The sequence below is a fragment of the Myiozetetes cayanensis genome, unplaced genomic scaffold (assembly GCF_022539395.1).
Source record: "Myiozetetes cayanensis isolate MyiCay16 unplaced genomic scaffold, myiCay2020 scf3, whole genome shotgun sequence".
Lineage (NCBI taxonomy): Eukaryota > Metazoa > Chordata > Aves > Passeriformes > Tyrannidae > Myiozetetes > Myiozetetes cayanensis.
In genome coordinates this window covers 80,774-96,432 of record NW_026087521.1, presented here as the reverse complement: position 1 = coordinate 96,432, position 15,659 = coordinate 80,774, and the positions used below count along the sequence as shown (strand labels likewise).

General features: G+C 51.6%; 1 protein-coding gene across 1 annotated transcript; it reads right to left on the bottom strand.

The window, feature by feature from the left end:
* Positions 1–1,801: 1,801 nt before the first annotated feature.
* NET1 (neuroepithelial cell transforming 1) lies at positions 1,802–12,181 on the bottom strand. Its single transcript, XM_050324944.1, has 10 exons — positions 12,058–12,181; positions 7,938–8,045; positions 6,041–6,208; positions 5,247–5,309; positions 4,779–4,875; positions 4,596–4,672; positions 3,876–4,133; positions 3,455–3,625; positions 2,476–2,662; positions 1,802–2,310 (listed from the first exon to the last, which is right to left on the bottom strand). The coding sequence occupies exons 1-10, from the start codon at positions 12,148–12,150 to the stop codon at positions 1,946–1,948; spliced, it is 1,587 nt and encodes a 528-aa protein (XP_050180901.1). The 5' UTR covers positions 12,151–12,181; the 3' UTR covers positions 1,802–1,945.
* Positions 12,182–15,659: the final 3,478 nt, after the last annotated feature.

Below are 15,659 nucleotides of genomic sequence, written 5' to 3'. Positions count from 1 at the left end.
CCCAGGGTGTCCCCATCCATGGGATGAAGGTTCAGGGCACGCACAAGGACAGGCCCAGCCAGGCCCCCCTGGAATTCAGGCTGGGAGGAAACCAGGAAAGCCCGGCTTGTTTAGTCTGGCTCAGCCGGCGGTGTCTGCACATTCCTCAGGGATGGGAACCACCAGAGTCGGGCTGGGGGGGCCTCCCTTTTCCAAAGGGAAATGAAGTTCTTGGCTGATTTGCCGGTGGCTGCAGGATGAGAGGAAGGCTGAGCCTGGCCTGACTCCGGGAGGCCCAGCAGGATTCAGGATTTCCTTTCCCCTGGGCTCCACCATCACTAATGCCTTTTACTTTTGAAGGAGCAGCTGCTTTTCCAGCTTCTCCCTGCTTGGGAAGGGCAGAGTCCCCTCTGGATCAAACCAGGCCACAGCTCAGCTGTAAAACCCATCCCCAAAGTCCAGGCTGCTCCTTCCCTGCGGATCAGGGCTCGGTGGGATCCCAGGAGTTCCAGCTGTGCCCAGACATTCCCTACATGGCCAGCCCACAGGTTTTTGGGAAGCGCTGTGGAGACTGGAGGGATCTGTCCCGGTGATACAACCATATGTTCCCTGGAAGTTGTCCGGAGTTGGCCCAGCGGGACCCCCCTTCCCAAGGTTCCTGGAGGATAGGATTCCTAAAGATTTGCTGAATGGGGACTTTTCCATAGACAGAGGGTTTTGGGAGGGTGAAGGACGTGAGGAGAATCCCACTGCTCCCTCTTCCTCCCCGGGCAGGAAGCACAGGAGGACACAGGAGAGAGAGGCATCAGGAATTTAATGTACTTGGCACTGGAACTGTACAAGACATTTACAGAGAACCAACCCCCTGTGTCCATGTGCACCCTCCTCCCTATCCAGCGGCACAGGCACGGCCATTCCAGGCGCTGGGATGGCGGGATCAGATCCCCTGCCTGGCCCTCTGCATCGCTGCCACTCATGAGTATTTACAACACTCCCCCTCCTCTCCCCACACCTCAAACTCTTCCTCTTCCCTACCTTTCTACCACATGCAGGAATCCCTTGGTTGCCTCCAGTCCTGCCTTCCCACGGGAAGGGGTTTCATTCCCAAAAGGCAACGGTAACCCAAAAATCTACCTTCGCTCGCTGCTATTCCCCCTCTACAGCTGCTGCTCTCCCCTCCCAAAAACCCTTTACAACGTCCCTACAACCTTCCTACACCCCTTCTCCCTCAGCAGGGTCTCCTCCCAGCCTCTGGATTGCTCAGCCATGGAATGACTGAGGAATGCTGTGGATACACACACATCCTGACCCTCCTGGAGCACGAAGGATCGAGTGACTGGGAAGGAAAAAATGCCAAGTCTGGACAAAATTAAAAAGTAAAAAAAAGGGGGGGGACCCCAAAGAAAACAAAACAACCAAAAATCCCAAATCCCAAACTTGACAAAAAAAAAAAAGCTACTAAAAAAAAATTAAATAGTTGGCAGGTTCCGAGAATGAAAATGAGGAATGTACAAAGGACACGGGAAGATGAAAATATTCCAGTAGGTAAATGGAGAACCTGTTGAACCTGGGCTCTGGGTTTGGTTTTTCCTTTCTTTTTTTCCCATGGAAATTTGCAGGAGTTGCCACAACCACCCCCCAAGGTGACTCCAGGGCCAGAGCCCACTTGGAAAGGCTCTCCCCCCAAACTTCCACTCAGCTCTTCCAGCCCGTGGAAATCCTTCAGGAACCCAACCTTGGAAGCTGCCTGAAAAGGTTTCCCAAAGCCCTCCTGTGTAAAAGCAGCCCCCAGTTCAACAGCGAGTGCCCACCAATAGCTGCCATTCCAACAACAGCCCAGGCTGTGCCCCGTGGAGTGGCTCCGGTTCCACAAATGTACACGGCATTATTTATAAATAAACAGTTTTCCCTCGGGGAAAGGAAGGAAGGAGGGAGGGAAGGAGCCCACTCTGGGCTCCTCTTCTCCCTACACCAGCGTTTCTTTCCGTCTCCCGCTGAGCTGCTTCTCCCTGGCTCTCCTGAGCCCAGGGCAGGGGGTGTGTGCCGTTGTCCCTGAGTCCTGGGCCGCGCCCTCGCCCAGCTCCAGGGGGGGTGTCCCGGCACGGCGTGGCGGTGCCAGCACGCTGGGCACGGAGGGGTCGTTCTCCTCACACTCCTCGCTGAGCTCCGGCAGCTCCTGCAGCTCGGAGGGAGGGGCAGCGCTTTGGAAGGGGGCGATGGCGCTGCGGATGCAGTTCACCCACTGCTGCTTGTGGAACACGTCGTTGGCCTGCAGCGTGTGCGACTGGCCCGCCGCGGCCTCCTGGAACCGCACCCGGAAGATGTTCTTCGCTGTCCAGGAACAGGGGAAGAACACGTCAGCTCCGAGCTCGGTGTTCAGACATTCCACCGGTCACACTTCAGGGGAAGCGCCCGAAATCCCACCACAAACGCACCCAAACCCACAGATGCTGTCCCAGCCTCGGCCCCCCGCGGACGAGCCGGCTCGGTCCGTACCTTTATCGGAGTTGCCGAAGGCTCCTCGGAAGGACCCTCCCATCTTCACATCCCCATCCTGCAGGTCCTCCAGCAGCAGCTCCTGCACAGGGATGGGCTGCCGGTACACCTGGAAGGCCTGGCGCTCGTTGCGGGTCACCGGCCGGGTCAGCACCAGGACGTCTTGGAAGAGGAACACGTAGAGCTTCTGGAAAGGGAAAAGCACCTTGGAACGGGAGCAAAGCCTGGCACTCTGTGTTCCAGGAGGTCACACATCCCCCCCTCTGGGACCCAGGGCCGCCTTATCTGCAGTTTCACCCGCAACAAGTTTGAGTTCTGGCACGGAGCACAATTAATTACATCACGGCTTTATTGTCTGATTGATCCTTGAGCCGGGAATTGTGATTTACACATGCCAAGGAGTGGGTGATTAGGAGCAATTACCTGTTCTGGCAACACAAAATGCCTCATGTGCAGAAATGCAACAGCCAAATTAAATAAAAGAAACCCCAACAAACCTCCAATTAACTAAATGAAAATAAATGAAGAAAACATGAAAAGATTCGATGTTCAAACCAAGGCAGCACAAAAGGCAGCAATGCCTGCAGTCCAGCGGGCTCTTTCAGCGACAGTGGCAGATAAACTCCTGGCTCAGCTCAGCTCAGCGCCAAGCAGGCCTTTGCAGGAAGCCCTTTGTTTGGAGCAGAGCTCCTGAAGGGCCCTGTCAGAGCACCTGAAAGCGAACAGCGGCAGGAAATCCCTCGGGATGGAGAGTGCTTTCTCTGCTCCTTATGTGCTAATTATTTGCCAGCTTCCCAGGGCCAGCTGTGGAGCTGCCAGCAGGAAACTTTCCCTTCCACCCCAAAATCCAGGCTGCCATCAAGGGCTTTCTCCTCTGCTTTTTAAACTCAGCCTGAAGTCTAAACTATCCCAACGCTGTAACAGTCTGAACCAGCTGCACAACCTTGAGAATTGATTCCCAGGAGCAGGAGGGACTTACATGTCCATTTTTATTCTTCAGCTCCCCATGGCACAGCAAAGCTTTGCTGCCTTCAATCCTTGGATCCTTCTGCTTCTCATCCAGGTACTCCAGCTTGTCAATGTAATACTGGCACTCGGACTCGCCCTTCTTCAGGTTGATGTCGGAGAGGACCCCTTGGATTATGGATATCTGGGAACCCAAAGAGATGATTAGGAGTGACCTCTGCATGTGCTTCTTCCTTTTAAGTGCTACTTCAGAGCTCCAGGTGATGGAATCCCTGTGGATTGATCCCTCACTTCCTTTCAGAGAGCGTGACTCACACACCCGTGTCCACCACAAACCCAGCCCTCGGTGAAATCCAGGGGAGATCCCTGAGGGTTTCAGGGAGTTTCCTGGAGCTCCAGAGGAACCCGCTCCGGTCCAAACCAGCCTCACTTACGGCCTCCTGTAGGATGTGGACGTCGGGGTGGTCCTTGGGCGTGTGCCGCAGGATCTCCTTGAGGAGCAGCGGGTACTTCACCAGCCGGCTCCGAGGGATGTCCAGGAAGCTCCAGAGGTCCAGCTTGCGGCTGAAGGGAGACTCCAGGCAGCGCTGCAGGAAGTCCTGGACCCTCCTGTCCTGCTTCTTCTGGTCCAGCAGGGCCTTGGCTGCCAGCTGGTTGCTGCAGTAGCCTTTGTAGGCGTGGAGCCGTGGTAGCTGAAGGGAACAGGATATCCAGGAGTCAACTCCACGTGGGAAGAGCAAATCAAATTAGGATGTTGCATGACTTACTGTGCTACTTTTCCCCATGAGAAAGCTAAGGAGTATCCCGTAGTAGCTGGGGTGTTGTGAGAGCAGGGACACCCTGCACGTGGAGCCTCTGCAGCTCTGGCAGTTGGGATTACCAGTGGTAACACCCTGAGTGACCCTGGGGACCAATAGCCCAGCAGACGCAGACATTCAAACAGTAATCATCAACAACTGCAGTCACACCAGTGTCAGTCTCCAGGGTGACAGCAGGGCCCATCATGGCTGAGGGAGTCCCACTGTTTCCCAAATAACCAGGACTTCCCTTCCAGTTTGTGCTCGAGGCCACAAAACCCCACAGCTCTTTGGTTCCTGGCTTTAAACGTCCCCTAAGCTCAGCTTTAGCCCGTTGTCCCCCAGTTGTGAACTCACCCACTTCACAAGAATGGGCCCAATCTGCTCCACCGTCCCATCTGGTTTTGTTGCTTCTCCTAAACTTGCCAGTAAGTCTGGAAATGAAACACAAACATCAGGAACTGTGACAATGCCCCAGCAAGTACAGAAAGCACAGCGGGGAGGGAACTCTTAGCCAGCAGCCGACCCAGCTGCTCTTACCCTCGTGCAGAGGAATGTAGGAATCCAAGTCCCCAAATATGTGGGTGAGCTCCTCCTCGGACATGATGGAGAGTTTCAGCATGGGATCATGGTAGGCCTGTCAAAGAATGGCACTGTTACAGTTAATTCCATTCTGCCAAGCCCCAAAAGCTGCCCATTTCAATCTGAGGGCAGCAGAAAGCAAAGTGAAACCCACAGAAACAGCGACTTGGATGTTGAAAGGGGCTGTGGGAAGACGTTGAGGACTTTCCTGCCTGAACTGGGAGAACATCTGGCAGAGGAATTCCCCAGCCAGCTCTGCAGGACTGCAAGCCTGGCCATCCCATCAGCTTTCTGGGCCAGCTGCCAAGCTGTGGATTGGGGGCCGGATAAAGCTCCCCCACAACGTTTGCAGGTGCAGAGAAACCTCAGGGTTATCTGTGATGTGATTTCTGACTGCAAAAAAAGCCCACCCCAAAGCCCACTCACCTTTCTGGCAAGTTTGAGGTCTTCGATCAGGTCCTGCTCTCCCCTGGACATCTCGTATATGGCCTGGCAGGAAGGGGGGAAAACATGCAGGGTCAGTTTTAAGGCCAGGCCTTCCCTGCAAGAGCCTTTTCAGCTCCCACAACGTCCATCCCGTCCTCCACAGGGGCTTGGCCACTCCGTGGCACCTGGACATGAAAACCTGGAGTAAATCAACTGCTTTCCCAGCCCTTCCCTGGCTGTGGGAAAGCCCTGCTGCCCCTGCCTGAGCCAAATCAAATATCAGAGCCTGTTAAATCGCTGCTCCAGCACACCAAACACACACACACAGCCCCGAAAAGCACGCAGGGCATGTCCCAGGGGCTGCTGGATGGTGTTTCCAGAAGACTGGTCCAGAACTGCAGGGAAAAGGCAAGCCAAAGCTTGGCTTTAAAGCAGGAGCTTCAGGACGAAGGCAGTTGCTCAGTTTTCCGAGGAACCCAGCTATGGGCTTGCTGCAGAGCACCCAGCAGGGATTCCAGAAAGGCTAGGAAGAGTTTGGCATATCCCAAGATGAATTCCCCTGGGACTGGGAAGAGAGGAATCCACCTTTCCCCATGAAAATCCAGGAGTAACTGTTGGGTTTGGGGTGAGGGGCATGGGAAGATGCAGCTCCCGCAGGTGGCTCTTTTCCCTCAGTAACTGTTGGGTTTGGGGTGAGGGCACGGGAAGATGCAGCTCCCGCAGGTGGCTGGGGCTCTTTTCCCTCGGGAAGGACAAAGGCAAGGAATTGGCTGCCATTCCCCATCCCGGCCCACCTCCTGGCGCTTGATTTCTTTGGAGCTCAGGGACTCCTTCATGTTGACGTCCAACATCTCCGACCACAGGACGCTGTTCCTCCTCTTGGGGGGCGTGGGAGCAGCAGATCTGCTGCAGGACTTGTGCGCACAGCCCGGGGATTTGCTGTCGCTGCGCAGAGTGAACGACTGCAGGGGCACAAACACAAACAAAACACTGAAAATAACAGTAAAAAACCGCATTTAAAACCCCCATAAAAAAAAATTTTAAAAATTTGAAGAAATTTTAAAAATAAAATAAAAAATGTTTAAAAAGGCATAAAAAAAACAACCCCCCAAAAGCTCATTGAACATAAAAACTAAAAACCTCATTAAAAAAATTAGAAAAAACCCTAAAAAAATAACAAAATCCCCCTAATTTTAGAAACACTTAAAAAACATTAAAAATTCTAAAAAAATTCTAAAAATGTTTTAAAAATAATATAAAATAATTTTAAAATCATAAAAATAACCATTATAAATTGAAAAAAATTAACAATTTGAAAAATTTTTAAAAGTAATTTAAAAACATTAAAAAACACATTAAAAATTTTAAAAAAATTTAAAGCACATTAAAAACCATTAAAAATGGTTGAAAAATTAAGAAAAAACACATTAAAAACCATTAAAATAATTAAAAATGGATTAGAAACATTAAAAAATTAAAATAGATTAAAAACATTAAAAATAAATTAAAATCAGAAAAACATTTAAACATTAAAAAATTAAAAAAATTAAAACTACAAAAAGAGTAAAAAAATTGAAAACCACATTAAAAACATTAAAAAAATAATTAAAAAATTAAAAAAACACATTAAAAACATTACAAAATTTAAAAACCCATTAAAAATTTGAAAAATTAAAAACCCCATAGAAATTTGGGAAAAAAAAAAAAAATCCCAAACATGTAAAAACATTAGGGAAAAAAAATTAACCCCAACCCCATTCCATTAACAACCTGATGCAGAATCAACTCCTCAGAGGTATCATCAGGTGTTACTCTCAGAGTACAGCCCCCCAATCCTTCCCCCCGGGCTGTTCCCAGGGCAGACACTCCCAGCCCCTGTTCCTCAGCTCCACAGCCCTGTCCCAGGCACTGTCACACCCCCCCAGCCCCGGGGAGGGGCCATTTCCGAGGCACCAGGAAGGAAATAAAGCAGGACACGAACTGCACCTCTGAAGGAGGGTGACTGAGAGCCCTCGAACTTTGTCCTGGGGATGGGCAGCGCTCCAGAGCCCGGGCAGAGCAGGGGCAGCTCTGCAGCCCCAGCACACACCTGCTCACTCACTGCCTCTCTTGGAACCAGTTTGGGTTTATTTATTCCTTACACCCTCAATAACTTGGTTATCCTCCCTCTTCTTCAGCCCTGTGGTCCAAGGCCAACAGTCTGGGGACTATCTCTCTCTGAATCTCTACCTCTATCTGAATCAGGTTATTGTTACTGATTTATATATAAAATAAATATAGAAATATGTTTATAAAAATATAAATTATAAAAATAGATAAACAAATGTAATTTCTTTATTACTTAAACCCTCAATAATTTGTTTCTCCCCCCTCTTCTTCATCCCTATGGTCCAAGTGACCTCTCTCTATCTCTGTCTGAATCAGGTTATTTTTATTTATTATAGATAAAATATGTAAATATCTATTTATAAATATATAATACATAAACAAATAATTTTCATTTCTTTATTGCTTAAACCCTCAATAACTTGTTTCTCCCCCCTCTCCTTCACCCCTCTGCTCCAAGTGACTTTGCTGTCCTTACATCACCGATTTTCACGAGAAGCCCCCCAAAATCCCCTTTTAGCCCATTCCCAGCCCGTCCCTTCCCCAACCCCGTGCATTTCGGACCAGAAGGCCGGTTGTTGTTACCTGGATGGTCTGCCCGAAGCGCCGAACCGCCCCATTTCTGACAGGAGAGATCAAGTTGGCCAGGGAGGTGACCCGAGCCAGGGGCCGCACCCGTTTGTTGCTCGGCTCCTGGAAATAAAGCACAGAACAAACCGCCTGAGGCTTCTCCAGCTGCCCACGCAGGTTTCAACCAAGCCCAACCCACTCACGGAGCGGGAAAGGCAGCGAGGAGAGCATGTGGGAGCGGCCAAAGGAAAGCAGAGGCTGTAAATATGGGCCTGAATTAGCCCCATGTGGAGATTTTTTTGTCTGGCGTGAACGAGGGGAGGGAACGTCACTAGGAATTGAAACAGGAGTCCAGCAGGGACTGCTGTGCTTTGAACAGAAATAGAGGCCAGTGGCTGTCACCTAAAGATGGAGCTGGGATGTGCTGCTCTGCTTTATCAGCTTCTCCTCTGCAGGAAGAAGAGGTTTGCCCGATTTATTCTGGAGAGGAAAGCAGCGGCGGGAGCGCAGCTCGGGCTCTCCCAACGAGCTGCGAACCACCCCAGGCTGAACGATCCTCACGCACCCCGTGCAGAAAGCTGCAAAAGCTTCACTTCCCAACGTCTCCTCCTCCTGGATTCTCCCCCCGCCCCCCACAAGTCACTGCAATTTTTCATACACGTTGTTTGGATTGGAAAGATGAAGCTTCTGCTTTTCTACCCCACTAATCCCCGCCGGGAGCCCAAGTGTGGCCTGACCTGAGCGCTGCCAAGGATGAGGGAACGCCCCGTGGAAACCTCCCACTTCAGCCCAGCTCAGGTTTTGAGTTCTGCTGCAAAGTCTGCCCGTTGTACACCCACAATGTGGTGTGCTGGGGGCTGTGCAGGAAAGGTGTGCACAGGGGGAAGGGATGGACCGGGATTTAAAGCTTGGAGGGGTGTCCTGGTGCTCCCAAACATCCGTGGGTTGGACGTGACTCAGCACAAGGACATTTCTTAAGGTGAAGCGCAGAGATGGAAGCAGTCACTTTTTGGGGTTACCTCAGTTAAAACTGGTTAATTGCTGTTGAATTTCTCCTGTTTCAAAAGGCAAAAGCCTGAGGAGGCTGCTTAGGCCCAGTCTCAATTTCCAGTCCAATTCGGTGCCCAAATCTTTGCTCTGGGCAGTGACAGCAGCAACAAATTGTGAAAATGAAAAGCAAAAAAAGCAAAAAGAAAAAAAAAAGGAAAAAGAGGAACGGGAACAGCCAGGGTTGGATTCCAGTCATGGGACTGAGGAAGCAGCAGAGCTATGGATGTGTCAGATCTGATTTCAGCAACACGGCCCGAGGAGTGGCTCATCCCACTCGTTGAGCAAGGGCAGGAGGAGGAGGAGGTGAGATCACCCTAACTCAGCCTTCGGAGCTGCAGGGGGGAACATGAAAAGAAACAATTGCTGAGCACTGAAGGACACAAAGACCTCTTGGCACAGCACAAAGCTGGGTGATCTCAAGGGAAAAGAGTGTTCTCAACCCCGGGGTGCTCAGCTGGGTTTGGGTAAAAAAAAAACAACTGGAAATGCTGCAGTTGTTTCTTTGCTTTTGCTACTGGGCTCAGGGCGGGGATAGTCTGGAAAAGGATTCTGCAGAAAGCCGGGCTCGAAAGAGCTTTAATGAAGTGCAGATGTTTCTGAGTGGAAGAGGAGAGGTATTTACTGCTAGAAAATCGTATATCACAATAAAGAGCCACGAGCCAAGAGAAGCTCCAACTGCAGGACTGAGGCAGGAAAAACACAGACACGAAGCCACACACGGCTCTGGCCAGGCCAGGGATAAAAATAGCCCGGGGAAGAAAAATGTGACACTGAAAATGAATAGCAAGAAAGCTCCAGGAGGCTCAAGCAGCATTTTGCAGGTCACTGTTGAAGGGTCAGATCCAGTGACAGGCTCCCGGTGCCCAGGGACATGTGGGAATGCCTTCCCAGCACATCTGCGCCGGGATGAGGCGCAGGCACGTGCACGGGGACCGGCAGGAGGAATTCCTGCCTCTCCGTGGGGCTGCCTGGGATTATAAATGGATTTGGGGAACAGTTGAGACATGACAAGCACTGCTCTCTTGGACAAGGCTTCCAAGGAGGGAGGAATCCCACACTTTCTGTCCACGGGGTGCTCAGCCAACAGAGGAACTTCTGTACCTATAAATCCAGCTTAGCAAAAGCCCATTTTCCCTGTCTTAAAGGGGGGAAAAAAAAAAAATCCCCGTCTCTGTCCTCTGAGAGCTCCTCAGACACGGCCCAACTGCCAAAAAAACATCTGTTTCTTCTTCTTCCAGCGTTTGATGCGAGGCAGGAGGAGGAAAATAACCCCCCTCTCCTTGGCAGCTTCACCTTGTCTGGGATCTGTGTTTCAGCTCAGGGTCATGCACTCCCCCTAAAGCCGGGCTCAGCCCGCTGTAAGCCGAGACTCCCTCCACTTCATACTGCGGATAACTCGGGCTCAGGAGGGGTTTTTTTTTAGTCCTGGACTTGCAAACAATGAGTCTCCTGTCTCCGTGTTCCTTACAGAAACACAGATTAGACGGAGGGCTGGGAAGTTTCTGTAACAAGCCCGTGGTGTTACAGCACCCACAGATAATTAAAACCCCAGTGGGATCAACAGTTCCACGAAGTACTTTTTTCCATGGGACTCTTCATTAAAAGTGAATTATATATCACGAGCACAGACACTAAAGCTAAATTTGTGCCAGGCGAAATTTCACACTGATGGAATGAATCCCTTCAAGTGTTTCTAAATGCAGGTTAAGTCATTAAAAAGATTGCAACTCGCTGCTCCAAAGCAAGCCAGGCTTTACTTTAGAGCAAGGAAGGTTTTCCTGCAGCAGCATCACGCCCACAACCTTTCCCCCGTGCTGGCTAATGATTAGTGGTTTTTACAAGGCTCCCTTTACTGGAGTGCAATGTCCTACGTGCCAGTCCCGGGACAAACAGGGTGACCCATGGGAAAACCTCGCATGGCAAAACTTCTCCCATTCAGCCAACTCATCAAAAAAAAAAAAAAAAAAAAAAAAAAAAAGGATTTTGAGCCAGCAGCTGGAATAACTCGTGCCAGAAATCATCGGCACCTGACCAGACCATCTTGAGATCCACGTGCTGGTTTAAGAGTCAGGCTGTTCTGAAACAGTCTGAACTCAAAGGGAACCTAGCCCCTTTCCCAAATTCCCTGTTCCCAACCACGGGACAAACGCCGTGTCCCTCCAAGTTCAGCGGCTCCCGCGGCACTCGAGGAGTGTTGGCTCAGCCGATTAAGAATGAGAAGCGATTCACTCTCGCTTCCAGAGCTCTGCTTTATGTTCTTTCTCTCCCAACATCTGGTTTCCCTTTCGCACAATGAGATTGCCCAAGTTTGGCTGTTCCAGCGCCAGGATTTTCGGAGGCTGAGCCCTCAAGCCCCAGAGATGTCTGGAAACGCCTTTTTTTTTTTTTTTTTTAAACTTTTCCACCTAATCTCAGCGCTAATCTGGGCAATAAACCCAGCCCAAGGCAGCCAGTCCCTACCTGGCTGCTGAACTTTTGCTCCTGTCGCAGCAGGAGACACGGAAACACCTACCAGGAGCGCAATTACTGCCGTCTACATAACAACACGCGATAAAATAACAGCGCTTTAATACAACAAACCACCCCTCAAAACCCCACAAACCCCACCCGGGGTTTCAGCAGCAAACAAGCACCTAATTAGGAAAAAAACCGTCAGTGGAAAGAACGCAGAGAGCCACGGGGCGATTTTTAAATGAAAACCGGCGATTTTTTTAAATGAAACCAGGCGATTTTTAAATGGAAATTCCCCTGGGAGGAGCGGGGTCAGGTGAGGCGCTGAGATAGGTTTTGGCGCACTGGCCCCCACTCCTCAGGGATTACGAACTTGAATATATATATAAAATATATACACACGCACATATATGGATTTAAATATAGAGAGAGAGTGATTTAGATGGCTGGGTGCCCCTCGCCCCGCCCGGCTCGCAGCGGGCAGCGCACCCGCCTCGCCGCCTCCCCTCAGGCGCGGCGAGCGAGAAGCTGAGGCAGCTCCCCCCTCACTCACTCACATACACTCTCACACACACACACACACACACGCACACTTTCCCCTCAAACAACCTCCCGTTTGCCCTTGCCCGCTCACCTCCTGCTCCCTGAAGTGCTGGTTCTGCGCGTCGATGACGCGGATAGTCCTTTTGATGGGCAGCAGCCCCCCGAGCTCATCGTGAGCCACCATGGCGGTGGATGGCCCCCGACCCTCCCTCAGCCCGCGCTCATCGCGCTCTGAGGGCTCCGCGCGCCGCGCCCCGACCTCACCGGAGGAGGCGGGGCCAGGGCAGAGACCACGCCCTCGCCTTCACTAAACCACGCCCTCAAACCACGCCCGGTGGAGATGCTGGGCACTCCGGGAGCCCCAATTTGTTCCAAAATCCACCCAAAAATTCCTGCTCCTCTGCTCAGCCCTGGGAAGGCACAGCTGGAGAGCTGCGGACAGGTCTGGGCTCCTCATGACAAGAGAGAGGTGGAGGTTGGGAGGTCGGTCCCTTCCAAGCTGACCCATCCTGTGACTCAGGGAGCTCCTGGAGCCAGTCCAGGGGAGGGATGTGAAGATGACGAAGGGATTGGAGCATCTCCCTTCTGAGGAAAAGTTGAGGGAGCTGTTTAGCCTGGAGAAAAGGTTGAGGGATCCTATCACAGTCAGGGTCTGCAGGGAGGGGGAGAGGATGGATGAGGACGGGCAGCGATGGGACAAGAGGAACAGGTGGGAACTGATGCTCAGAAAGTTCCACCTGGACGTGAGGAAGAACTTCTTCCCTGGGCACTTCCCTGAGCACTGAACAGGCTGCCAGGGAGGGTGTGGAGTCTCCCTCACTGGGGATATTCCAGAACCCTCTGGACACCATCCTGTGCCACGTGCTCCTGGGGCTGGACAGGTGACCCACTGTGGGCCGTTCCAACCTGACCCATCCCAGGATTCGGTGAAAAACGGGACCTCTGTGAGGCTCTGCCTGGAGGCAGGACAAGGGGGCACCCACTGAGGGCTGAGGGGGCTGTGCCATCACACCCCACAGGGGAAAGTGCTTTGAAAGTCATCAGGAACTGCAGGGATGGGACAAGGAGTGAGGGATACAGATCCAGAGGGGGGGAATTTAGGTTGGATATTGGGAAGGAATTCTTGGCTGGGAGGATCAGGAGAGACTGGAATGGATTTCCCAGAGAAGCTGTCCCTGGATCCCTGGAAGTGTCCAAGGCCAGGGTGGAGCAACCGGGGAGAGTGGAAGGTGTCCCTGCCCATGGCAGGGGGTGGCACTGGACAGGATTTAAGGCCCCTTCCAACTCCCGAACATTCCACAATTCTAAACCCTTGTGCTGCTTGTACTGAAAACACACGAAGCCAAACTTTTGGTTTTGGGGAGTTTCCCCCATTTTTGAGGTATTTCTTCCCTGGGACTCAGAACCCCCCACCCCCTGCCACCACCTCCCAGGAGCGGTGGTGGGATAGGCTCCTCCTGGGTGGGAATGTGCCGCCTTCTGGAATATCAACCCTTCACTGCTGGGAGTTGTTTTTCTTTACCTTGCTTAAAAAAAACCCAAACCAAACAACCCAACCCCCCCAGAATTCCTGTCTAGACCTGCATTTTTAAGTCTGCCCTGAGCTTTGTTAGGCAGGGGCTGGGCCCAGCCTGTCTCCCAGGGGATCCTGTCCTGGCAGGCCCCGGCTGGAGATGCCAAGGATTTGCGTTCTCTGTTTGTTTGTTCCACTCACAACATTTTTATTCCTGGCACAGCTGCAAAAACCTTGGATATTAAAAGGGTTCTGGTGCTGGTAAAAATAAATTTTTGGTGATTGCTAACCAAGCTTCTGTTGGAAGGAGTGGAATTTGGGGTGTATTCCCAGGCCCCCCATTGTGGCTGGGGGACGGCAAACAGTGTTTTTGAGGAATGAGGAAGAGGAGGAGGAAGAGGAAAGTCCTGCTGTCCCATTCCCTGGCTTTTTTTTGGGAGGGCTTTGTTTGCTTTTCTCAGCACTCAAGCTCTGCCAGGACTTTCAGGATGATCCACTGTGGGATTGTCAGAAATTTGGAATACCCCGAGTTTGCACGCCCTCGTGGAAAGGATGGACTGTGACTCTTCCAGACACAACCCTCCCTTTTTTGGATCACTAAAAACCACAATTTTTACCACCAAAGAGAAGCTGACTCTGGGGAGGGGCAGGAAAACCCTGCATCATTTTTTTGTTTTGGGAAGCATCAAACCCATTTCTGGGCAGTCCAGGGGCTGCCAAGGGTGGGATGCAGGAATTCCTGTGTCCAGGTGGGTACACACACACATGGCCTGATCCTGCCTTTTCTCTTGGCAGAACTCCAGGGAATGCTGTGTTGGAGCAGCAGGCAGGCACAATTCATACAAAACCCTAGGCCTGCCCTAGGAGCCCAGGCCTAACCCAGGCCTGGATTGGGATTTTCAGCCTAAACCAGCGGGAAATGGTCATTGCAGCACCTTCAGTGTCCTCACGGTCCAGGTCTGGCCACATTTCCCATCCCAAAAATCCCCCCAGGACGCTCCAGAATTCCTTGATTTTCCACCCAGGATACCTCAGGATTGCTCCATGTTATTCCCAACCCTGCCGCTGCCAAGATCCAAAAACAAAACATCCCATCCTGCACTGGCTGGAAGGAGAAGACTGAGCTGGGCCCTGCCAGAGCATCAAAGCCATTTCTCCTCCAGTCTCAGCTCAAAGCTTTGTTAAACTCGGCCTAAAGATTCAGGAGCACTTCTGGGAGCTCATCCCTTTTCTCCAGGGAGATGCAGCAGAGCCAACTAAAAATAGGGCTGAACAGGCAGGCCCTGCGAGGGCAGGAGTGAAGCACAGTCACACTCACCAGGGTAACACTGAAACGCTTCCTGGTGGCACCAGAACGTGACGTCCTGGCCGTGTTTTCCCTGGGAATGTTTTCCCTGGAGGTGTCCTGGAGGTGTCCCGTGTGCCAGAGCAGCTCAGCTGGCCCATGAAGTGTTTTTTGTGACGTGGGTGTTTAATTGGCCCCTGTGATTCACCCCCAGGAGGATCCCTGACTTGGTGGTGACACTTTGGGAGTTAATAATTCCTGGTGATGCGAGGCCTGGGGTGAGGTCACGGGCTGGGAACATGAGTGGCCCCATGGAATGATGCAACCAGGCTGCCTGGCTGCCTCTGGCCCTTGGAAAAGTGCCCTGTGTTCAGGGGAAGGGGTGGGAAAGGCCTGAAAGGAACAAAAAGCCCTAAAAGAAGCTGCTCCAGTTTGGAATGGGATGGGGTTTGGGTGGCAGCCGTGTCTGGATGGATCAGAAAGCACCAGCTGAAGGCAAAATCCATCCTGAGGGATGAGATGAGCACCAGGAATAATCCATCCTGATGAGCACAAGGAATCCATCCTGAGGGATGAGATGAGCACCAGGAATCCATCCTGAGATGAGCTCCATAAATCCATCCTGAGGGATGGAGATGAGCACTAGGAATCCATCCTGAGGGATGAGATGAGCACAAGGAATAACAGGAGTCCATCCTGAGGGATTGAGATCAGCACCAGGAATCCATCCCAAGAGATGGAGATGAGCACCAGGAATCCATCCTGAGGGATGAGATGAGCACCAGAATTCCATCCCAAAGGATGAGCTCCATAAATCCATCCTGAGGGATGGAGATGTGCACCAGGAATCCATCCTGAGGGATGAGATGAGCACCAGAATTCCATCCCAAAGGAT

Coding starts and splice junctions, on each gene's coding strand:
- NET1 (XM_050324944.1), bottom strand. CDS start 12,150: ATGGTGGCTCACGATGAGCTCGGGGGGCTGCTGCCCATCAAAAGGACT. Junction 6,209..7,937: donor GCTTCGGGCAGACCATCCAG/GTAACAACAACC, acceptor GTGCCCCTGCAG/TCGTTCACTCTGCGCAGCGA. Junction 3,626..3,875: donor TCCACATCCTACAGGAGGCC/GTAAGTGAGGCT, acceptor TTGGGTTCCCAG/ATATCCATAATCCAAGGGGT.